At 43.8% G+C, this 25,017-nt stretch overlaps 1 protein-coding gene and 1 non-coding gene across 3 annotated transcripts in view; both read left to right on the forward strand.

Annotated features, from left to right (window-relative positions):
- The first annotated feature begins 649 nt into the window (after window positions 1-649).
- F9 (coagulation factor IX) overlaps window positions 650-25,017 on the forward strand; it is a 29,510-nt gene continuing 5,142 nt past the window's right edge. The window contains exons 1-6 of one of the 2 annotated variants that reach the window (XM_065900453.1): window positions 650-756; window positions 5,987-6,150; window positions 6,353-6,377; window positions 11,017-11,130; window positions 17,483-17,611; window positions 20,035-20,240. In XM_065900453.1, the coding sequence (XP_065756525.1) occupies window positions 669-756; window positions 5,987-6,150; window positions 6,353-6,377; window positions 11,017-11,130; window positions 17,483-17,611; window positions 20,035-20,240 (726 nt within the window). In that variant the 5' untranslated portion in view covers window positions 650-668. The remainder of the gene's footprint in view (window positions 757-5,986; window positions 6,151-6,352; window positions 6,378-11,016; window positions 11,131-17,482; window positions 17,612-20,034; window positions 20,241-25,017) is intronic. The other variant, XM_065900454.1, reaches the window with a different exon arrangement.
- TRNAK-CUU (transfer RNA lysine (anticodon CUU)) lies at window positions 19,475-19,547 on the forward strand. The gene has a single exon. It is a non-coding gene; the product is annotated as a tRNA-Lys (tRNA).

Consider the following 25,017-nt stretch of genomic DNA (forward strand, 5'->3'; position numbering starts at 1 on the left):
CAGCACAAAGAATGGTAGGTAAATGTTGGTATACTATTATGAGTTTTTTATATTACATGTGAAGTGGTATATCAATATGAACTATTACATAATAATATTTATAACATTTATTTTCTATACATAAGTATATATGCATATACATACATGTGTTCTGAGACAGGACCCGTATGTTTCACCACATGGGTACACAGCACAACAAAGTTTATAAGCTCCTTGTTACGAGGAGGAACATAAAGGATCCACCAGGTGACTCGAGATTATCAGCAGTGGAGACGTTTTAAGGTGGGTGACAAAATGACTTCATTCTTTCCATCTCTTCACCTTTCAACTATAAGACATTAATGCTCCCTGACAAGGATAAGATGGATCCTATGATGAATTTTGCTGCCACAGCAACTGCAGCCACATTATACCTCTCCCTATTCTAATGATGGGTCACTTCCTGTTTCAGCCTCAGATCAGCCACAGTGACAGAAGCCCATGGAATCAGAGGTGAAGTTTAACGATGGCCACTGCCTCCTCTCTTCATTTAACCCAAGAGGACATCGGAAACAGCCCAAAGACCCACTGAGGGAGATGGACATTGTTTCCCAGAAGTAAATACTGCTCAGCTTGTACTTTGGAACAATTGTCAACCTTGCTACTTGCACAATCTACTAGCAAAGGTTATGCGGTGCCTGAACATGATCATGGCAGAATCACCGGGCCTCGTCACCATCTGCCTTTTAGGATATCTACTCAGTGCTGAATGTACAGGTTTGTTTCCTTTATAAAGATACACTCAATGTGCTTGGCTTTTAGATATAGAAACGTCTGGGGCTGTCTTCTTCATTAAATAACGATTACAGGATTTGACCACAATGTTTAAGCTTCTACTAGTTAGCATGTGGGTTGTGAGTACTAGTTCTCTGGTGCTGGTGCTTCCTCATTTTTAAAACTAAATAGATTTACAATGTTTATAGTACATTTTTTAATGGACACTGTTGGGCTTATGATTTGACAATGTAATTCCTTGGAAAAGTCATCTCCTTGGTTAAAAAAATAAATAAAAGGGGGAAATGTTTTAACAAGGAAACAGCCAAATGTGGAGAAAAAATTAACTGTCATTTTGTGGGGTTTTAACTCATTATTTTGAAATCAAAATGGGAAACATTAAAGCAAAAACAATGGTTTTATTTACACACAAAGTTTGATTTTAAGACATGATGTGATTCAAAATTTTATAACTATTTAATGAGTCATGCCTCTAATTTTTAGTCTATAAAACTATATACCTTCAATTGAAAGTTTTAGTTAAAATACAAACCTTTCATTAGTAAGTTGTTATTTATCACTGAAGTTTTCCATGGGTGAGGAAGAAACTATTTTGTCTGATTCTAAACATCTCGGAGTTAATACAGGGGGAAACTCAGTACTCACTTGAGCTCTTAGGACAGCAAAGCAAGTACAAGAATTGATGGCAAGTAGGAACTTAGTTAAAGCAATTTATATCACTTGGTTTTTTTTCACAACTCTACTGACTTTATGCATTCCCCAGAGGCAGGCACATAGGGAAGAAATTACCCCATTTAGACAAACAGCATGTTCTCACAGGAAGCATTTATCACACTTACTTGTCAACCTATTATGATCAAATCTAGTAGCTGACAGTGGAGGATCAGGGGTGCCAACCCTAAGCATCCCCAGAAAGCAGACTGGCCCGAGGTTCCCACTCCAGACATGATGTCACACTGAAATGCAGAAATAATGGTGCGAGAATGCAGAGGTTAAATCAAGCCAGCAAACTGGCTAGAGTCAAACAATAAAGAAATTCAGCGTGAACACTCACAAAGTAGGACAGAATGCTAACTCTTTACACACATCTCATCAGTGTGAAGTCTAGGAGGACAAAGGATCCAAACCCTTCCTTCAAGATAAGTGCTGAGATGATGGAGTAAATTTTAAGAGGACTGCTGCCCCCTTGAAGACCTCAGATGTAGGAAAAAGGATAGATTCAGAGAAAAAAAGAAGGACTAGGATTTCAGAGCTTGGGAAATAATGACTAGAAGAGATGAGCCCAAAGGGAGGTTAAATATATGACCCTCAGACAATGGTGAGGAGAAAGGCAGTGTGATTCCAGAGTCACCTTAGTCAGAGATAATAGGTCCTTGAGCAGAGCACCAAGGCGCCTTCCCTAAGGACGGACAGTGTTGATGCAGTGCTCTCCTCTACCGTTGAACCACCACTGGCTTCTAAAAGCAGTTTCTATGAATGATTTTCTGAGATGTTGCATTTTCATGGCTGCTGCCCTTAGATATTATTGTATCAATTTAGAATTTTGAAATCAAATGTGTTCCATAAAACCAATTCAGTTTTGTAAAGCATATGGACCCAACCTGTCTTTCATTTAGAATGAATGAATGAAATAAATGAAAGACAGCTTCAGTCCACAGGCTTTACAAAACTTTACAAAACTAGGTGACTACTTCGGTGCCAGGTACTGTGGCAAGGTACTAGGGGCTTGGGGATAAACCAGATTCCCTCTTTGACCTAAAGCACCATGAGGTCAGCTGAGAGATTTCAATGTAACATGAGGAGATGTATACCAGCTGCTAAAGGGGCACAGAGAAAGGAACACATTAACTGGGGAGACACTGACAGACCATATTTTGAGCTGGGTCTTAAAAAATAATAGGGGGCTTCCCTGGTGGCACAGTGGTTGAGAGTCCGCCTGCCAATGCGGGGGACACGGGTTCGTGCCCCGGCCCGGGAAGATCCCACATGCTGCGGAGCGGCTGGGCCCGTGAGCCATGGCCGCTGAGCCTGAGCGTCCGGAGCCTGTGCTCTGCAAGGGGTGAGGCCACAGCAGTGAGAGGCTCGCGTACCGCAAAAAAAAAAAAAAAAAAAAAAAAAAGTAGGTACTCTCTCCTTAAATGACTGATCTAGGTCATCCTGTGAAGAGAGGATCACTCACGTGCAGAGATCCAGATCCACAAAGAATGTGAGGTCTTTCAGGAACTAAGTATGTTTTCAATGTTGAATATGACAGGTGAGGCAGGGTCGGGTCATCAGATAAGGAAGGCCCTAAATGAAGGAGTTTGGACAACGGAATGCAATGTGGAGTCATCAGAAGTGTAAACATGAATACCACTGATGGCTGACTCAGGCTGCTCAGCCTGGCAACATTCTCATGAACTGTGTGAGGAAGGGGCGGCCAGACAAGGGGAGACCAGTCTTGAGGCTACTGTAATCATCCAGAGAAGGCATGAGGGCCTGAACCTGGACATTAGCTGTACAGACAGAGAAGAGGGAATGGAATGCAAGTGACACTGAGGAAGTAGAAATTATATGACTTAACCACCTGGGTATGGAAGGGGAACGGGTTTAGAGGAAGTGGAAAGACCATGTCTTGAGCATTTAGGATACAGCACGGTGCCTAAGAGCATGGACTGTGCGGTCTGACTGCCAATGTCTAAATTCTGGCTCTGTCACTTTAATATGTCACTTGGGGCAAATCACTTAACCTCTCTGAACCTCCGTTTTTTTGATTTACGAAAATGAGACGACAGCACCTCTCTCATGGGACTGCCGTGAGAAGGGAATGAAATAATGGATGCAAAGCACCAAGCACATTGTCCAGCACATCAGAAGCATTAAATAAACATCAGCTGTTATCAGCCACATGACAATGGACAGTTACAAAGCTGGAAAGACAATCTGGAATTCCGAAGATATATCTGACTGGAGATGGATATTCGGAACTCACTGTCCTATAGACAGTAGTTACGACCACGTGTGTGAGGATCCAGGGAGTGAGCATGGATCTTGTGGCACCTAGTACAGTGCCTGGCAGTAGTGAGTGCTCAGAAAATTGTGTTGAGTCGGGGCTGGACTAGGGTGAGGCAAGCAGGGCATAAACATACTTGCACACACTGAGAGAGAGTGACTCCGTAGATTCTGTGCCCTAGGGGCCTTGTTTACCTCACCCCAGCCCTGGCCCTAGCAAGGATGTATGGAGTGAAGAGGGACAAGGCTGAAGCTGGAGGCTGGAGCCTGGGAGAACTCTGAACATATAAGGGGCAAGCAGAAGAAGGGGAATGAATGGATGCAAGTGGTGGATGAATAACAAGAATCAGAGCGAAGAGGAGAACCAGGAGAGAGTGATTTCATGAAAAGAGCACCCTGAAGAGGGAAAGATCAACAATTAGAAATGTTTCAGAGCAGGCAGGAAATACAGAAGCTCAAAATTACCCTTTAGGAGGCCATCGCTGATCCTGACAGTAGTCGTTTCATTACATGGATGGCGGTAAAGAAGAGAAAGAGCCACAGAAAAGTGCATTAAATAAAAAGGGAATTGAGAAAATTAGGGAGGCAGACCAGACAGAGGAGTAGAAAGGAAGAGAGAAAACCAACATACACCAGCCTGTACACATTATCTCACTGATCCTGTCAGCAATGCTGGGAGGTAGACAGTCTGATGATACTACTGTTATACCCATTTACCCTTGACAAAGTTAAGCTGCAGAGATTACGTGACCTGCCTGAGGTCTCACTGCCAATAGCTGGTAGACATGTGATTCAAATCCAGGTGTGTCTGCTCTGACTCCAAACCCCTATTTTTCCACTAGACCACACTGTAAATGGATACAGACACAGATGCTACTGTAGGAGCGCCCAGGGCCAAGCACATGAACTGGCAAGCAGAGAGGAGGGCCTGGTGGAGGCTGGAAGGTGTCGATATGCCATGGCACCCAATTGCAGCTTGTGGCTTTCTCCCAGGGCGCCTGGCTGCCTGGGAAGGGAAGGAAGAGGCAGCTGGCGGCACTGACCTAGTGGTTGGGATTGCAGGGTGTTGCAGCACTGAAGAAGGGGTGAAGGGAACTGAGAAGGTTGGCAAGGGAAGAGTTGAAGAGAAAAAGTCTAAGCTAACTTCAGGGGAAAAGTAAAGCCCAAGGGGACTTGAAGAGCAAGAGAAAAGTGAGAGGCTGTTAAGGGACTAGAAGGCTCCATAAAGTGAACAGCTGCAATGGAAATAAGGAACTTCGGTTTGTTTCTTTTCCTTTCTTTTTTTTTTTGGCGCTAATGAGAAAACAGTCCCAAAATGCCCTGGAGAGTTCACGTTATAAACACCTGGTCCTGTTGAGATGGTATCAGACAGTCTCTAGAAGAAAGGAATAACTCCAGGCAGCTTCTTGAGTTATTAGTTATAGATATAGATACTGTTATTAGTTATAGATATAGATACTACATCTACATACTACATACTACATCTATATCTGTCTATCTAGAGAGAAACACACACAGAGACAGAGAGTGAAACAGAAAGAAGAGACTGAGGTATGGAGAGTGGCGGGGAGGGGCTGGGGTGGAGAATTAGGTTAGGGACCTCAATCCCAGAGTTCAGGAGTGCGTTCCTAACAGGCTAGACAGTCAGAGCTAAAATAAACCACATCCTGAATCCCAGAGAAAGACTTATGTCACTGGCATTCCTAGAACACGTGCCAACTTAAGGTGCTGTGAGTCTGAAGGTTAAAAAAACATGAATGCTGTGGTTTTTCTTTAATATCTAGTGAGAGACAGCAGGGTTGCATTTAGGCTTCTGCTCTTCCAAGGGAAATGTGCTCCGAAGTCATTTGGGCAGCTGCGTCCTGTAAACACAGCCCAGCCAGCGTGACGGATCACCTTGCAAGGATCTGCAATTAGTTATTTTCAAATGATGACAAAGTGTGAAGTTAACTGCTTATCTCAGAACTTTCCTTTTCATCCAGAGTAAATTCAAATATGATTGAAAATCTGACCTTTCATTACCAGAGTTCTCTTGACTAAGAGTAAAATTGAATTTTAATTCCTAAATCTCCATGTGTATACAGTGCCATGAGAACATCATAGATTTTGGCTCCATGCCCCAAAGATAAATTGGCTTTGGGATTACTTGGATTAAAAAGAAAGCCTTTCTTAAGAGATGTATTTAATTTTCATGATGTTTTCTTTTTCTTTTAAATTTCAGTTTTTCTTGATCGTGAAAATGCCACCAAAATTCTGAATCGGCCAAAGAGGTATAATTCAGGTAAATTGGAAGAGTTTGTTCGAGGGAACCTTGAGAGAGAATGTATAGAAGAAAAGTGTAGTTTTGAAGAAGCCCGAGAAGTTTTTGAAAACACTGAGAAAACTGTGAGTATTTCCACATAACATCCTTCAGATGCAGAGCAAAGAATAGAAAACCTTTAAAAAGAAAAGGTGGGGGGACCATACTTCTCTTTGGAATTTTAAAATATCTATACATACACGTGTTTTACAAATGTTATAATAGAGAAGGAATCAAATCGAAAACATTTTAAATAGTACCATTAACTTGTCTTCTTTTTCGTTATAGACTGAATTTTGGAAGCAATATGTTGGTAAGCAATTCATTTTATCCTCTAGTATACGAAACATTTGAGAAGTATGTATTTTTTCTTCTGTGTAAACAGATAATATATTAAACTGTGTCAAAAGGGCTCAGAAAAATAAGTCCAACTCTTTTTACCCAAAATTGAACGGTGAGAGACTCCAGGTTTATGCCAGCGTGGGAGGTATCCTCTGGCAGATACGCTTACTTCTTCCTAGGGCTTCAAAAGGAACATCGTTCCACCCCAGGAATCTGGAAGGGAGAGACCAAAGAGAATTGCATCTGGGACTGAATGAGAGTTTGCCATCCTCAGCAGAGAATCAGAGAATGCTGACTGACTTACGTGTCTACTGCTTAAAAGTGCTCCTCCTTCTGGTGGCCTGCAAGGCCCTCCTGATTGCCCAGCCCCTCCCTCCCCGCTGCCCCTCTGACCTCCTCTCCTCCTCACACATCCTGGGCTGCTGCGGCTCCTTGCATGCTCTAGGAATGCTTGCATTTCAAAGTCTTAGACCTGATTTACTGTGGAAGGTTCCTCTGCCAGGTTCCCCTAGGCTCACTCACTCACCTCCTTCAGGTCTTTACCCAAATGTCACCCTCTCAATGAAGCCTGCCTTGATCATCTATTAATACTTCAACCTGCCCCCCCATAACCCCATCACTTTAGACACCGTATCCTGCTCTATTATTTTTCATAGCACTTTTCACCACTGAGGTATCATATAATGGTCTTACGTATACTATTTATGTCTCCCACCTCACTAGAATGCAAGCTTCATGTTGGCAGGGGTATTCAACTGTTTTGTTTATTGATGTAGTCCTAGTACCTCGAACAGTATCTGGTACAGAAGCACTGAGTAAATATTTGTTGAATGAATTGACCAAAAGGAGGAAAAGTCAAAACTTTAATGACAACTAAGTTTTAAAACTAATTTAAAATCCAGCAGCAGGATTTTGAGGCAGTGTAACTTTCCCAGCTTGATTTACCTAAGACCATTTGCATGGACAGAAACTAACCTGGACAGCCAATTCACTGAATTCCATCAGTTCTATTTTCCCAGATTCTATTCTGTAGACACTAATGGACTTATTCATACTCTTGTAACTCATAATTTCTCCACTTCGTTTTTAAATCATGAGGGAAGAAGAGGTCCATTCTGTTACATTTGCTTTATCTGCCTTTCCTCGTTCTTAGTAATGAATGCTACCACGCCAACTCTCTACTAAGGTATTGCCCTACAGTTAGTCCAAACAAGTCTTTTTATTCTCTATTTCTAATCTATTTAAAATTTTGAATCTTGTATTTTAAAGCAAATCAATTTCTACCTTTCCTCCCCAAATATTCCTGGCTGCATTTAAACTCTCATGGTCCCTTCATTGCCCACCCCCCCACCCAGTTGGCCCCCCACCTGTGAGTAGAGGTTCATCAGTACCTCTTAAACACCATATTTTGAAGTTGGCTCTCTACCTTCTAGGTCATAGGCTGTGTTGTTTACTGTAACTCAGGTAAAGATACCTGGAAAACATCAAGGGCATGATTCTGTTGTTGACCTGAAACAAACAGACTCCAGCAAAGATGGGTTTATTCAGGATCAGCAGAGAATTGCAATTCAGGGTCTACAACAACCATGAGCCACGTGCAAGTCCCTGCATGGTAGTGGACAGACAACTCCTTTAGAGAGGGGAAAAGGAAGTAAGGAGGGCTACAGTAAACAGAGTCCCTGGCTTTTCATTGGCTGAGTCCTTGCCAAGAAAGGAGCCTGTCTTCTTCCTGTTGGGCTCTGCTATTGTCATAGAGCATGAGAGCTCTGCCCTCCAGTCTCTTGACTCTTTCTTTTTTTAAATAAATTTATTTATTTATTTTTCGCTGCGTTGGGTCTTCGTTGCTTGCTGCAGGCGGGCTTTCTCCAGTTGCGGCGAGCGGGGGCTACTCTTCCTCGTGGTGCGCGGGCTTCTCACTGCGGTGGCTTCTCTTGTTGAGGAGCACGGGATCTAGGCGCGAGGGCTTCAGTAGTTGTGGCACATGGGCTCAGTAGTTGTGGCTCGCGGGCTCTAGAGCGCAGGCTCAGTAGTTGTGGCGCACCAGCTTAGTTGCCCCGCGGCATGTGGGATCTTCCCGGACCAGGGCTCGAACCCGTGTCCCTTGCACTGGCAGGCGGGTTCTAAACCACTGCGCCACCAGGGAAGTCCCTCTTGACTCTACTTAACTGAGGTTTCCGTTTATTAATTTTTTACACTGTCACTACTGCTTTGTCTGCTAAAAATAAAACAAAAACAAGAAAAGAGAAAAAGAAAACCCAACTCCACGGCTTCTTTTCACTCTGCAGTCGAGATTCCCAACCCCCCCCAAAATAGCCTATGCTGTTTCTCCCTGTATGGGCTTTCTCACATGGTAGGGTCGCAGGCCCCTCACTCCTGCCCTACTCTCTTCCATCATCTCACCAAGTAAGGAGCCTGGTGAAGAGGAAACATCACCCAACCACATTAACCAGCATCTGCTCAGCCCTTTACAGAGTGCCTGTCACCTTTAATCCTCACACCAACCCTGTGAGCAAAGCACTATGAACCTCATTTTACAGAAGAAGAAACTGAGATTTAGGGAGGTTAAATGACTTGTCAAAGGTCACCCAGCTAGGGAGTCACGGAGCCCAGAAGAGCAGCCAAATTCTCCACTGCCCAATCCCCACTTTCTCTATTACCCCTCCCAGCCTTCAAATCTAAATGCAGTTATTCATTAAACCACCACCTGGTAGGCTTAAACAGGAAGCTCTCACTTGGCAAGGTCTTGCCCCTTGTTGTCTTTGACCCCTACAGTCTGTGGCTTTGCTTCAGCCCGAAGTACACACAGACAAGCACCCAAAGGAGGACTAAATGCGGGGTGAAATGACACTCATTTTAAAGATATGTCTCAGCAAATGAGTTGCTGTGTAGCTGGCTGCAAGCCCAGAGCCTTTCAGTGAAACATCCTAAATAATTCAGCTCCGTTGGTCTGTAATATAAAGTGCAAATGTGGCTCGTTTTTTTAGACCAGTTCTGAACATCAATAATAATAAACCAGAGATAACATATTTTGGTTTTATAGAATTGGAACAAACTGAAGTATCTGTGCAAAAGCACACTGGATCAAGGGGCAGAGGGGGCAAGGTCTAATTTTTACAACAAGCAGTTTTCCAGAGAGGGACTATTCCTAAGAAAGGGGTGCTAACCCCCAGCCAGTGGGACCTAGACGCATGCTCCTGACAGCGAGCACGACAGACACTCTCCTGCTGTCCCTAGAGCAGGCAGGGGGCCACACACTAGATGTCACGGAGCTTGGCTCTAAAATATGAACGACCATTAGAAATTTCTCTGAAATTGCCCCCTTTCGTTCACTGTTTTATCCTTACACCAACTTTATCACTTACTCTTTTGTTACTCATACATTAAGCCTTGCTGATCTCGCTCCCAGTTTTCTTCAGGGCTCTCTCTCAGCTCGCAGTGCACACCAGCCTCCCTTCTGGCTCTATGCATCCCTTTCTCCTGAAGCTTCCTTAGAAGTATGGATGGAGGCAGAGCTCTCAGAAACCAGACTTAAAGGCTCCCTCCACATCCTGACCCTTCCCCTCTTACCTATTCCTTCCTGCTGTTTTCTGATGACCAGTATCCTCAAAGGCTCTCCAGAACTCTGCAAATGTAGAAACTTCGGGAAAGGTGGGAAGGAAACATAGCTAATCTATATATAAATAAAGCACATTTTCAGAACTTTTTCTTTTTTAATTCTTTGTATTGAAAGTTGTTTCTCACTTTACCAAACCATCTGGGACCTAATCACAGACAGTAGAATATCTTTCAGGAGTAAAGCATCTTTTGTACTGTTTGGAACGATCACTGCATACTCTGCTTAAAAGTGAAGTGATAGGGGCTTCCCTGGTGGCGCAGTGGTTGAGAGCCCGCCTGCCGATGCAGGGGACGCGGGTTCGTGCCCCGGTCCGGGAAGATCCCACATGCCGCGGAGCGGCTGGGCCCGTGAGCCATGGCCGCTGAGCCTGCGCGTCCGGAGCCTGTGCTCCGCAACGGGAGAGGCCACAACAGTGAGAGGCCCGCGTACCGCAAAAAAAAAAAAAAAAAGCGAAGTGATAAGATGAAGTGGATGCATGTGCGCCACGCCTAGGCTGCCAGGTCCCTGAGTGGAGTTGCTATCTGTTACCAAGCTCATGAGTGGAGTTGCTGTTACCTAGCTCAGCTTGCTCTACAAGACCTGTGACAGAGCAAGCCTTGTACAACACAGAGATGATTGTTGAAGCAATGTGATTTCATTGAGAATTAACTCCATCATCGTTCGATAAGGAAGGATTGAAAATTCTTCTCACACTCTGCTGATAGAGTACATCTCTATATTCAGATGTTCTTTTCCCTCTTCCTCCTCCCTTCAGTTACATAAACAATGTACATGCCTTCCTCGGGGCCATTTCCTAGGACAATGTTAGCCTAAGAACGTTTACTTGTTTTTAGAAACTTAGGAAGACAGGGACATCCCATAAGCAGCTGGTTTCCAGGTCAGCAGTCTTGCTCTGACCCTAAAATCAGGCTCCCCTCCCCATGAGTCTGTGCAGGGAAGACTAAGCCTTCTAGGCAATGGATCTGCTAATTCACCTTCTTAATCTATCTCGAAGATGGAGATCAGTGTGAGTCCAATCCATGTTTAAATGGTGGCCTGTGCAAGGATGACATTAATTCCTATGAATGCTGGTGTCAAGTTGGATTTGAAGGAAAAAACTGTGAATTAGGTAAGTAACTATCTTTGGATTACTCGTGGTTCAAAATTTCCCTTTGAAACCAGATGCAACTGGAAAATGCAATGTGTATGTATCATAATTTTCTCTTAAATTATGGTAAAGAACCATCTACATGAGATCTACACTCAACCAATTTTGAAGTGTACGATACAGTACTGCTAACTCTAGGCTCTATGCTGTACAGCAGACATCTAGACCTTACTCCTCTTGCGTACCTGAAACTTGATACCTGCTAAACAACAACTCCCCATTTTCCCCTCCCCCTGGCCCCTGGCAAGCACCATTGTATTCTCTGCTTCTATGTGTTGGACTCTTTTTAGACATCTCATATAAGTTGAATCATGCAGCATTTGTCCTTCTAGGACTGGCTTGTTTCATTTACCATAATGTCCTTCAGGCTCATCCATGTTGTTGATTATGACAGAATTTCCTTCTTTTTGAAGGCTGAATAATATTCCATTGTATAAAACATACTTTCAAAGCTTATAAACATTCATTTTATCTGCAGTCATAGTTTCCAGCGTGTGCTCGAGAAACTAGATGAAGAACAACAGTAAGATTTGGTAGCTGGTAGGAAGTGGTAATGATGTTCCATTAGCATATTCATCCTCAGTACAGCCACAGGTAGTCAGCACCATTATCCTCTCCATTCTACGCAAATGAGAAAAGGGCAGCTCAAACAGCTCAAAAATCGCGGAAGCAGCAAACAGTTGAGCCAGGACTTGAACTTCAGCTGGCTTGGCCAAAACCCATTCTTCTAACTGCTACCCACAAAACACAAAGAAAACTGACCCATGAAATTGTTAGAACTCGTGACTAAATTGCTATCAACAAAAGCAGTGGAAGTCAACTGAGTAACGAACTGGGGCATGGGAAGGCCTATTGTCCCATATACTAGGCACTTCTCCACGCACACGAACCACTTCACATAGGAAATTTGTTGACAAAAATCAAAACTCATTCCTGAATTTGACTATACTGATTACGCTGAAAGAATTACATAGAAAATCTAGGATCATTGTGCATCTTTTCTTTGCGTATCCTAGAATTTTTTTGTTCTGAGGTTTTGGCAACTGGAACAGTAAACCCCAAAGTCCTTTACCTACTTGTTTATTACCTCTGGATGCAGGATTACTGCATCTGATTGTGAAAAGCATACAGTGCTAATGACCGATTCTCTTTCTCCTCTGAAACTCCAGAAGAATAGAGATGCAGTCCTAGGGAAAGAATTTAACGCCACAGGCTACATGACTAAGGGCAAAGAGTAGAAAATTAGCAAGACTCTATTAAGGCGTTATGGCAACCCACCTGACACACAGATGAAAAGGGCATAAAACAAAATGAAACGCAGCAGCTGCACTTGTCCTATTGAGAAGGGAAAAAGTCATCTCTAATGCTGTTCAGAAATCCTTTCAGTGCTAAAGAGAAATCCATTGATCATCTTCCTTTGAGATCCAAAAGATAAAAAGGAATAGAAGATAGGAAAAAGAAAAGGTGGAAGGGCAAAAACATTTAAAAAAAAAAAAAAGAAAAAAGGAGATGCAGGTGGATGAACTGTACCCCAGGCTTGGACTCCCACTCCTGCAGGCTTCCCAGCATGGGGACAAACCGATGTCTGGGTTCCCTTTCCTATGGGTGTGTTCATTGGCTCAACACCTCTGAAGTGCTACTTTCATCTGAAAGGTTATAATTTCAAGTTCAGATTGACCTAGATAAATCCGATCCTGCTATTATGGAAACCTACAGAAACTGATGGAGTATCAGCTTAAATAATATAACTATTGGAGCTCAGGGAATGAAGGACTCAACTGGTCTCCGTTAAGAACGAAGGACATGTGGTAGCAAAGTATAACTGAAAACAGTGTTTAGTATTAAATATTCCCAAATGTCTTTAGTTTAAAAATAAAGACACTTTAAAAGAGGCAAAGAGCCCTGAGGAATGTAGCTATAAGCACAAAACTGCTATAACAGGTTTTGCTACGTGTGTGAGGCTACAGTCTACACAGCAAGAGTGCTAAGTCTACAACGGGCACCATCTCAGGCCTCTTGGGTTCCCCACGTTTTGGTTTGGTCAGGGCTCTGCAGTGACACTGCAGCCACCACTACACCTGGCCTCTAGGGTGTCTTGAGCTCCCCCAGCCCATCTGATCAAGGTTTAGAAAAATCCTCCCAGCTTGCTTAGTTCAGGAACAAAGTGGGAATTCTCTCAGAAAGCTCTTTATCTCAGACACTAGAGGAAAGCAAAAGCATATACAAACTCCCATTTAAGCTGTTGCTTCAAACTGAACTAAGAACTAATCTCAAAAGCCGCTAGAAAAACAACACAGTTTATGGAGTATCTGGGCCCCAAGTCCCTTGCTTCACCCTGTCTCGGAAAGGGAAGGAGATTTCCACTGTTAAATCCTTGTTGTTTTCCTCTTCTCTTGTTCATCAGGCTCCTCTCCAGGGGAGAGAGGTGCAAATATTCAGGGCACGCTTTCTAGTTAGAACAATTAATTGGCTATTGTGTCCCTTTGGCTGGAATAAAGACCACTGTATGTGCCCAGCTACACATCACATCTGAGTCCTTTTCAGATAAATCAAAGTCTATAAGAACTTGGTCATTCCTGTCCCTTCTAAAGAGTACAAGAGGCATTTCCCCACAGTAACAGAGGATGGAAAGAAAATCAAGCATATAAACACTTTTTTATTTTTTTCGTTTTGCTAACACGTCACAGACACTACTAATTTACTGCGTATTTCTGTGGAGTAGAAAAAAGAAAATATCTTGAGTTTAGCCGAACAACAACATATTCTGTGATACACTGGTTAAACAGAACATCTTTTGTCCAAGCTTTGGTTTTCCCATCCCTGAACATACCAGGGAAGATGAAGGCAGAGTAAAATGAAGCAGAACGCGATAACTTCGTAGTAGGCATGAGGGGAATTAGAAAGAGGTATCTGTGCTAGCTGACACGGAGGGAGAAGAACAGATGCGCTGACATGTCCTTCCACAGATATTCTAGGCACTGAGATCAGCCCCAGGACCAGGGAGAACCCACACCCAACACAGTGCCTGACGTCCGAGTGCTCAAGAAGCAATTGATGAATGAGGCCCACAGTGACTGTCCCTGAGGTCCAGGACTACAGACCTCTCAACTGGAACTCCTCGTGCTGTTATTCTCTTTCCAGACTCGAGTTCTTTACCTGAGGTCAAAAGGCTGCTGGTCGGACAGCAATATTTCCCACTGCGTGTGCAAACCAAGCCAGAGGACAGCAACAGCGGCAACACACTGGGCTGCAAAGAGCAATGACGAATGAGGAAAATGACAGAGAGGTCTAGTTACCTAGCCAAGGACGCCGCATCAGAATCGGGAAAAGCACCCTGACTTTACCCATTCCCGTTGTGCGTGGCCTGGACCAAAGTAGTCAGCACCTGCCACCCACCTCTGCGAACTTAGCACAATCTCATATTGACTGAACACTCCCTGCAGGTGGTATTTGATTTGGCTGAACAATCTGGTATTGCTTTGTAGCAACAAAATGCCTGCTAGTAACATGAGAAGAGCTCAGGGATGTAATCACCAATAGTGTAATCACCAACAGTGAGGAGAAAGGTCTTTAAAAAATAAATACATAAATAAAAAGGATCAAGTGCCACCTTTTTGGATCACGCACTTAGTGGATTATTGGTAGCGAAGGTTAAAGCTCAGGCTGGTTCCTTTGTCCACCTAGTAACAGTTGATTTGCCTCCCCTTATTTCTTGAAGTATCAGTAAGGAACATGAGCGAATCATTACATTAGCCTATGCTACCTATGTAAAATGTAATTAGAAAATTTAGATCTGTCACTCAAAAACCCATAATATACTCCAAAACCATATAGTCACTCGGTTAGCCTAGAATCCCCCGGGAAAAGAGAGTCTCTGACACAAGCTTATCTATTAGGGTGTGCAATTCTAGGGGGGCAAGAGTAAGGGATGGGGGAGTAAGGCAGTAAGGAAAGGAGAACCAAGAGTAAAAGGAGTCATCCATCCTCATCTGCAACTGACTGTTTGATCTCCGGGGACTGTTTTCCAAGAAGCCACGTGAGCTGGCCTCAGGAAAGTCAGCCTCGGAGGGGAGAAGAGGTGAAAGAATCTGTCCATCAGCACCCTTCTCCAGATGGTCAATACTTCAGCCTGTGGGGCTTTAACTCCCCTGCATCACCAGGCTGTACACGCTGGGGCCCCCTAGAGGTCACATGGCATCCCAGGCCTCAGCATCAACCCGGGAACGCCAAGCTAAGAGGCGAGAGGCACACAGTGCAGATCTGAGCCCAGGCCATTCAAGGCTGCACCTGGACGAGGCCAGCGGAAGTCCATGCAGAGCTGATCACCAGGGTGCTGGGGACGGACGTGGGTGAGGCTGGTGGGGACTAAGGTGGTGCACAAAGAGGTGGCTAACACAGTCGCTCATGTTCAAACTCTCCATGTTCTAACTGCACTGACAAGTGAGCATTTCTCTTGAAGGCTGTACTGCTGTTGAGCCTGTAGGTAAGGGGGAAGGTGCCTTCCATTCACTGTGTTCCTCTGCTGCTCTAGAGACAGAAATAGGCCCAAGGGCAGAGCCTGTTTCTCTTAACTCAGCAGGTCTCAGCCAGCAAGCCCTAAACCTGCTACTTCCTGTTATTGAGATCGCATCAGAGAAACAAAGGGAAAGCACGCAAATTAGAAAATGGAAAATAAGATGGCAGGAACAAGCCAAATATATCAGGAATCACAGTTAATGTGAATTGGGGTTAATGACAATTTTCAGTCTGGAGTTAAAAATCTAATTGCATGCTGTTGATAAAAGAGATACTAAAATAAAACTCTACCAGGAGGCTAAAATAAAAGGATGTGAAAACATTTGCCAGGTAAATGCTAACAAAAAGAAACTGGCAAAGCTATCTTAATATCAGGTAAAACGGAATCCCGACAAAAGGCATTGTATGAGACAAAGAAAGATATTTGATATTAATAAGGGAGATTGTATAGGAGAGTAAAGAAAATATGAGCCAGTAGAATGCTTACCATTGTCAACACATAGCGTTTCAGGCATTTAGCTCCCTTAAAGGACCCTATTTCATTCTCTTGTGTTGACACATAGTCGCGTCAGCCAGCTTCAAGTTTGCTTTGAAAAACTGGATTATATTAAAACCAGGCACTTCTATTCAGCAAAATATACTATTTAGGGTGAAAAGGTAAGTCAAGAGTGGGAGAAGATATCCGCAATACATATATCCAGTAACTGGAACTCTCATACGCTGATGGTGGGAATCCAAATTTGTACAATTATCTTAGAAGACTACTTGGCAGTATCTACTAAACCTGAACACATGGTCCAATCATTGCACTCATGAGTATATATCCAGTAAATATGCAAGCATATGTTACCAAAAGATATGTACAAGAATGTTCATTACAGCATTATACATAAGAGCCAAAAACTGGAAACTCAACTCAAATATTCACCCACAGTAAAATGGATGAATGAAGGTAGTAATATTCATACAATGGAATATACTACACAGCATGCAGATGAACTATAGCTATACAAAACAACATGGATGAAGCTCACAGACAAAATGTTAACTGAAAGACACAGAGGAGTACATATTGGGAGCTTCTCCTTATATAAACTTCGTGAACAGGCAAAACTAATGTCCTGTTAGAAGTCAGGGTAATGGTAACTTTGGGAAGGAGGAAATAGTGACCAGAAGGGGGAATCAGGAGAGCTTCTGGGGCGTTGATAACGTCCTATGTACTGATCTGTTTACTGTTTAAACAAGTGCAGTCACCTTGTGAAAACTTATTCCAAAATTCTGGGTACTTTTTGGAATATGTTATACTCTAATAAACAGCTTTTTTCATTGCACTCTATGACTTTGTGAAAGTAGTATATCTACAACTTCAGTTTTATGCCAAATCACATATATTGCTGCCACCATTTTTATGCCTTATTAAGAATTTTATCTTTTTTTTCCTACTCTTAGCTCAAGCTTAGCTTCACACACTTCTCTCCATGAATGCCCCCAGCTTATATCTGACCTGTACAGGAGTCAGTAGCTTCATGTACTTTTTAGAAATGCATGTTAAATGATGCTATTGCTGGGACTTGCCTGGCGGTCCAGTGGTTAAGACTTCCCCTTCCAACGCAGGGGGTGTGGGTCCGATCCCTCGTCAGGGAACTAAGACGCCGCATGTCTCGTGGCCAAAAAACCAAAACATAAAGCAGAAGCAATACTGTAACAAATTCAATAAAGACTTTAAAAATGGTCCACATCAAAGAAATCTTTAAAAAAAACACATGATGCTATTGCTGTTGGTTCTGCTTTCTTTCAGATGCGACATGCAGCATTAAGAATGGCAGATGCAAGCAGTTTTGTAAAAAGGGCGCTGATAACAAGGTGGTTTGTTCCTGTACTGCCGGATACCGACTTGCAGAAGACCAAAAGTCCTGCGAACCAGCAGGTCAAAATCTAAATAAGTTTTTTTTTAAGCTCGGCAGATACATTCTCCAAGTCCATATTTGAACTTCTCGCATTATAACTAACCTACATAATTTTATGCCCTACTTGTTTTACTTCCTTTTGAAATCATAGAAAAGACTAGTAGCTTGGACAAATTAATTTTTAAAAATGCATCATCATTTTAAATAGAAATTCTGCAACTGTCTTCAGTTTGAATTCTTTTCTGTCTGATTTTTTTCTCTGACCTTTATATCATGAAGCAATCGATTTGTGTGATTTCTGTATGCCTATTTGTAATTCCCCAAGTCAAATTAATGTAGTAATCCCATAACATAAAAGATACGTACGTGATTGACTGATAGGCTTCTAGTACAAGGATAGTGAATTTTTTTTTTTTTTTTTTTTTGCGGTACGCGGGCCTCTCACTGCTGTGGCCTCTCCCGCTGCAGAGCACAGGCTCCAGACGCGCAGGCCCAGCGGCCATGGCTCACGGGCCCAGCCGCTCCGCGGCATGTGGGATCCTCCCGGACCGGGGCACGAACCCGCGTCCCCTGCATCGGCAGGCGGACTCCCAACCACTGCGCCACCAGGGAAGCCCAAGGATAGTGAATTTTAAGCATGATCTGTCCGGTTGTGTCTGGCTTACTCCAAGAAAGTTATTTCCTATCCTTGGGTCTCAGCTGAGTTTACACGCTTGGCATCACAACAGTTCCGACAACCATCTGTTTTAAGTTGTATCAGGCTGATCAGCACAGTCAGTCTATACAGCAGTGGACAAAGCAATGTTTCCCACTCATGCCAACCGTGCCACCATGTTGACAGCTGACTGGTGTGTTCAGAGCATCTCCACTCCAAACTCATACTGCTCTTCTCTGAAAAAGAAGGCAGTAGAAACTTGGATTTTGAAAAAATCAGGTTCTGCGGGGCCAATTACATTTGATAAATGAGGGGTCTTTTTGAAGCAAACTAGATATAATTTCTTTTGCATTTCTAAAGCCTGATATCTTATTAAATTGGTACATTAAATCACGCACCATTCCTCTGTAACTGGGTTCGATACCTATCTCAGCAATGCAGCCGGCAGAGGAAATTAAAGGCAGCATCAGAAGCCAAGAGTCTCTAATGCTTCAGGGACCCGCCTGCCTCCTGTCCTTCTGCCTGGTTCTTGACATACACTGCTTCAAATTAGCCTACCTAGGGAGGAGTGTGTGCGTATACGTGTTTTAACCTTCGAAACCTAACTTCCAGTGTAGACAGATAGCATACATAGTAGCTAAACCCTTATAAGCCCTTCTCTGTTATAAGCGAGGAAAAAAAAAGGAGAACCACCTCCAACTATTAAGTGTTATATTTGAATATAGCCTTAGCTTTAGCAGAATAAATAGGCCAAACCTAAAATAAGCTTTTCTGCCTTTCAATAGTAATGGTCCCTTCTGTCTAGCTATTGTTGATGATTTATATTTATACATAAGTATTTTGAACTAATTTCTTGTTTTCCAAACCACATGCTGTCTTCACGATACTCTGCCGCAGCTGGTTGCTATAGAAATGTCTGTTATAAGGAATGTGGATAGAAGGAAAGTGAGAAATGAAATGTGAGGTGACTTTGCTGGACTACAAATTTCCATTCTGGTTGTCCCCAGTGTTTCAGTAGATGATTTCTTTTCCTTAGGAAATAAACCAACCCAAGGTAAAAGGTGGCCAGTGCCCAGGTAGATGTGGCTGTAATAATCGTATCAATAACTTATTTGGTTAATACTCAACAGCCAGGTAATTAAATCACGATGATCTCTCCCCAATGGATACCTAAAGTCCACCTTGGAATCTACAAGGCGTTCTGGTCTACAAAAGAAACCCTGGGAATTCCCTGGTGGTCCAGTGGTTAGGACTCTGCACTCTTACTGCTGAGGGCCCGGGTTCGATCCCTGGTCAGGGAACTAAAATCCCATAAGCCACGTGGTGCGGCCAAAAAAAAGAAAGAAAGAAAGAAAGAAGTCCTGTTAACAATAAGCAGCAGACATCCCATTTACCTAATTCTAAAATCAAAGTTACATGGCACCAGATTTCCCTTCAGGGACAGTACTTGAGGGTAAGACTTTTTAGCAAAGAAACTAAACAGAACGTCATTAGACTTTATAAAAGTCTTACAAAATTCAATTCTGGAACACCTCTTTTATTTCCATAAAGATGATGGATTCCTGAGCCAAATGTCCTTTTCATGAAGGGTTTGAAAACTTTCCATGAAAATAATTCAATTAATCTTTTAGTTTTAGACTATATTCATTGATTTGATTTTTTAAAAAATATCGACGGGCCTACTTCTCAGAAGTGACAAGGATGGGCCTCATTTTCGATTTTTGTAATACAAGTTCTGCTTGCCAATGAGAAATACCAGAACACAAATTTTTTTTTCCATTTGTCTAGTGCCATTTCCCTGTGGAAGAGTTTCCGTCTCAAACACTCGTATGAAGTTCACCCGTGCTGAGACTATTTTTTCCAATATGGACTATGAAAATTCTACTGAAGCTGAAATAATTTTCGATAACATCACTCAAAGCAACCAATCATCCAATGATGTCACTCGCATTGTTGGTGGAGAAGACGCCATAAGAGGTCAATTCCCTTGGCAGGTACTCTATATTTATGGTGTGTCAAAACCGGAGCCCAGTGGGCAAGGGCCAGGCCAGGTGGGAGGCTGAGGCTAGGACATCAGACAGACTTATTGGGATGAGGGAAGTATTTAGGCGAGTTTCAACACTAAGCCAGATGAGGAAGCCCCGACAGGTGAGTAGCCGGTGAGAGAGAAGTCCAGGGACAGCTACCATACAAGGTCAAGAAGAGTTTGGCGTCAAGGAAATAGCACAGCAGGATTTCAGACAAGCAACAGGGAGGTCTGGAAGCGAGGTCGCTGGTGCTGGGGTTCTGGGTATTACTTCAGCTTCAGCCCCTGGGAGAACTGGTGAGAGTCAGAAAGTCTCTAGGTCCAGAGGAACTGAATTATTTCGAAGGCATTTTTAAAAGGACTCAGGAAGGATTAAGACAAGAACTGGGTTACTGGAACCAGGGCATATGAGACAGGGGCTTGGTCAAAGGCTGTAGTTCTCAAAGTGTGGTAGCATCAGATTCACCTGGGAACTTGTGAGGAATGTAAATTTTCATGCTACGCCTCAGACCTACTGAATCAGCATCTCTGAGGGCGAGGCCAGCAGTCTGTGCACTAACAAGCCCTTCAGGTGATTCTGACGCACTCTACAATTTGAAACGCACTGGTCCAAAGGAAACAAACTTGTTATAGAAGCTAGGCTCCAAAACACCGAACAGTAGACTCGTGGTACCTAGTCCCACATTTCTCCAGGTGTGATCTGCAGACAACCCACATGAAAATCACCTGTGCACATTTTTGAGGTAACAGCCAAGGGCTAGATTTGATACCCATCATTTCAAATCGTTTCACGTCCTCCGTGCTGCACTTAGTGTACCTGTTGTCTCCTTCCTATGGAGCCCAGCTAAGATCATTAGGAATGTTCAAGATCACTCATCCACACCTGTGCACATACAGGTTCACTCGCTATTTCATCCATATGAAGTAAGATTACTGACTGTAGAGGTACCAAGCGCTAGGTTTTAGTTTTTTCCAAAAGTGAAGAGCTGTGCTACTTGCTAGGATACTTGAGAAAGACCCTGCCATACTTTCACACTGATGCCTTCCTCACCAGAGAACCGTCTCTCCACACCCACCTCCACCCAGTTTCTCACAAAAGGTTACTGGGTTTCAAAAATAGGAGACAAACTGAGTGTGCAAAAGTCACTTTTAGACAAAATAAGAAAGAAAACCAACCAGAATCTCTCCCCATTTGTGGATGAGTCAGCTCGACCATGTCACCATCAATCTGCAAGGTGGAAATGCTTGATCTGATTGCAGACAAGACTGCAACACACCTGCTGCAGCCCAGGCATCAAGAGAAAGCTAGCAACAAACAGCTGGGGTTTCAATGGCCAAACTAGATCTGTGGCTCTGACATAGGAAATACTGGTTAGCAATATCACCTAGCAAAAAAGTGATTCAAAATGCTGATGCGTCAATAAAAGGGGATGGGAAATAACGCGACCACGTGGGTGAAGCAATTCCACAAAGCAGCACAGACAGAGTTCACTTTCCTCTGGAGTAACAAACAGTTTGAACGAACTGGAAATGTCTAGTCTGTTAAAGAAAAGGTTTAGGTGAGCTGTTTGCGAGAGCTAAAGGGCCACAAGAGAAAGGGGACGACAACTTTTTCTTTGTAGACTTACGGGTGAAAGTTCCAGGCAGGCAGGTCGATACTGGCCCCAGTTAAGAAAGCCCTTTCCAACCACTTGGGTCGGCCGCGTGGGCTGGGCAGCTCGGGGAGGAGATTTGGTTCAACATATGTTCGTGGAATTGTTGACTCGAGCTGCTCTGTCACTGGGACAGCAGCAGCGGGACAACCCCATCCCGGAGAGCTTCGAGGGCTCGGGCTCCCCTGGTGGGAGATGAGACAGGACAGGCTAGGGACCGCAGCCACCCCGTGCAACTCTGAGACCCTAAGGAGCGAGCTTCACCTTTCGCGCAGCTTGTCCGCGGCCGCGTGCATTTCTTACCTTATTCTAGGGCTTTCGTCTCCGCTTCCTGGCTAGAGGAGAAGCCGCCGCCGCCACAGCCACAGCCGCGCCGGGTCAGCCACAGACGCTTCCCAGAAGCCCCTGCGCTTCCGGCCGCCTTAACCCCCGACCCCCAAGGCCAAAGGTGAAGGCAGACTTGCCTGACCTCTGACCTCACATCACAGTGACAGAACACCCCAGAAAGGAGCGGAGGGAGGTGTGAGGCCAGTTTCCTTCATTTTCCCTCCAGATGCCCAGCGCTGGGCTCAGAGCCCCTGGAGAACTCTGGGGACGGGAAGCAGGGACTCTGCAGGGCCACTTAGGAGCAGAGAGAGGAAGCGAGAGGGTTAACTCTTATATAGGAACAGAAAGGCTATTTCCTAGAGTCGGTATATCCTTAGCGGAGTGGGAAACTAAAACAGAACTCGGGGCTTCCCTGGTGGCGCAGTGGTTGAGAGTCTGCCTGCTGATGCAGGGGACGCGGGTTCGTGCCCCGGTCCGGGAAGATCCCACGTGCCGCGGAGCGGCTGGGCCCGTGAGCCATGGCCGCTGAGCCTGCGCGTCCGGAGCCTGTGCTCCGCATCGGGAGAGGCCACAACAGTGAGAGGCCCCGCGTACCGCAAAAAAAAAAAAAAAAAAAAAACAGAACTCGAATTTCATACAGCTACAAAGGGAAACAATGAAAAATGTGAACATTAGAGTTGGGAAATCGCAACACCTGTACCATGAGACCACCTTCATCAACAGCTTAATAGTGAGAGATTTGAGGAAGTAGCACTGTGTTTCGGCTTTCTGAAGCTTTTATTGGGTTTTGGTCCCACGCACTTGACCCTGCCAGCCCACAATTCTGAGCATGCGCAAGCCTGTCCCCAAGAGCTCTGTCCTCCTCTTCTGCTTTGAGTTAGGATCCGACTGGCCCTGTGTGTGAAGTACCAGATCTTTCTCTTTTGTTTTATCATGGGCCTCAGGCTCTGTATTAGCCATAATTATTGTACATTTAATAATTTGAAGATCATTCTATGAGATTGATAAAAACGGAATACAATGGAAACCGAGTAGTTAAGCTTTCCTTAATCCTTTATATTAGGCTGTATCTATGCAATTGCCTGTATTTAACCATTTTACCCAGCAAAATATGTCTTGAGAGGCAGTCTGTCTATTCCTTATTCTATTCTTGGCTTAAACAATCTTTAAAATGTCTTAGCATTTTCCCCAGTCTTGGCTTTCCTCAGCTTTGGGCTGAAGCTATCCTTAAAGGTACCCGAGCACTTGACCTATACAGCTACCTACACAGACCCAAACCTTTCATTTGATTAGGATACACCCCCATAGCAGACAACATGCAGTTACCATCTGTACGAACCAGAACTTCCTCTTTTTCTGCGGGGGGGGTGGGGGGGGGCGGGGGGGTTGGGAGGAAGATGCTACAGGAAGGTCCTAAGGCTATAGATATATCTTCACTTGGAAAGGTGATCCTCTATTTTTCCTAGCTCAGATGATACAGCTCCAATTAGCAGAAATGAAAACATAACATATGTAATCTCATCTGGCCTCACAAAACTATTTTGAACAGAACATTTAGACAATTATTCTCTAGGATGGTTTGATGAAGTTTCTTTCAATGACAAGTCTAGTTAACCATTAAAAGCCAAAAGTGAGCATCCCCTCTGTGCCCAGAAAAATGAAGTAGGGCCAAGGGCTGGGCGAATCACACCTGTGGGTATAATAAGCTGTGCATCATGTAGAAATGGTTTTGCTCTTCATATGAAAGAGAACAAGTGTGCAAAGAAAAAATGTTACTGTAAAGCTGGAGGTGGCTAGGTAGGGAGAGTGAGGGTTTACTGAAATCACAGGGAAAAGCCAAGTTTGAGTTAAAAGGTTAGGAAGGGAACAACAGGGCAGCAGCTATCACTCTAGGCTGGCATGGTCAGTGAAGAACGTCAGAACAGATATGTGAATGTGTGTTTTGCAGATGTGTGTGGGTGTCTGAAAGAGAAAACAGGCTCCTGTTAGGATGTGACAAACATGAAAATGTTTGACAGATCAGAACTCCGACATCCTTGCTCAGAGCATATGCTTTCCCATTTTTCCCAACATTCTCCAAAGTGATGTCATACAAGAACTTGTCCTTCGCCAAGCAGACAGCTCATACCCAAACAGCTAATATTTAGATAGCTGTGATCCTGAGGTAGCCAAGCAAACATTCCAAAACCAAGTTGCTTGTAATATCTTTAAATGCAAATGTATTTTAGGGCTTTTTCTCGGCAAAGATGTTTGCTAAAATTTCTAATACCAATCAGGAATGGGCAAAAAAACACACTTCGGGCTTAGAAGAACACAACTGTATTTCTCAGTCATGCACCAGAACATCGTAGATGCTCCGGGCAGCAAATCTTTGGCAGGAGTCAGACTAGCTACATCAGATTAGTCTCTGTGCCCAGGGCTGTGGCTATCATTCACTCTGGCCTAACTAGCCCATTAAGCTGAGAGATGTCCAATTCACCTCTCATATAGAGGAGAAGCACCACTATATCATTGCATGTGAATGCTTGACTCCAGTTACTTGAGCAAATGTATTCAGTTGTAATCATTAGGCCCAGTAAAGAACAGTGTTACGCAAATTTGCTTGGTGACGAAACTCACCTGAGGTCTGGGCCAGCTCCATGAGCTGGTGACCAAGTGCACTTGCACAGGGCCCTGTCTTCAAAAGGTTCCCGCATTTGTAGTTCAATGCTTTGCATTTGTGTTTTGTAACTCAAGTTCAATGAGACAATGGAGCATGCGTGTGCT

The sequence above is a fragment of the Phocoena phocoena genome, chromosome X (assembly GCF_963924675.1).
Source record: "Phocoena phocoena chromosome X, mPhoPho1.1, whole genome shotgun sequence".
Classification (NCBI taxonomy): domain Eukaryota; kingdom Metazoa; phylum Chordata; class Mammalia; order Artiodactyla; family Phocoenidae; genus Phocoena; species Phocoena phocoena.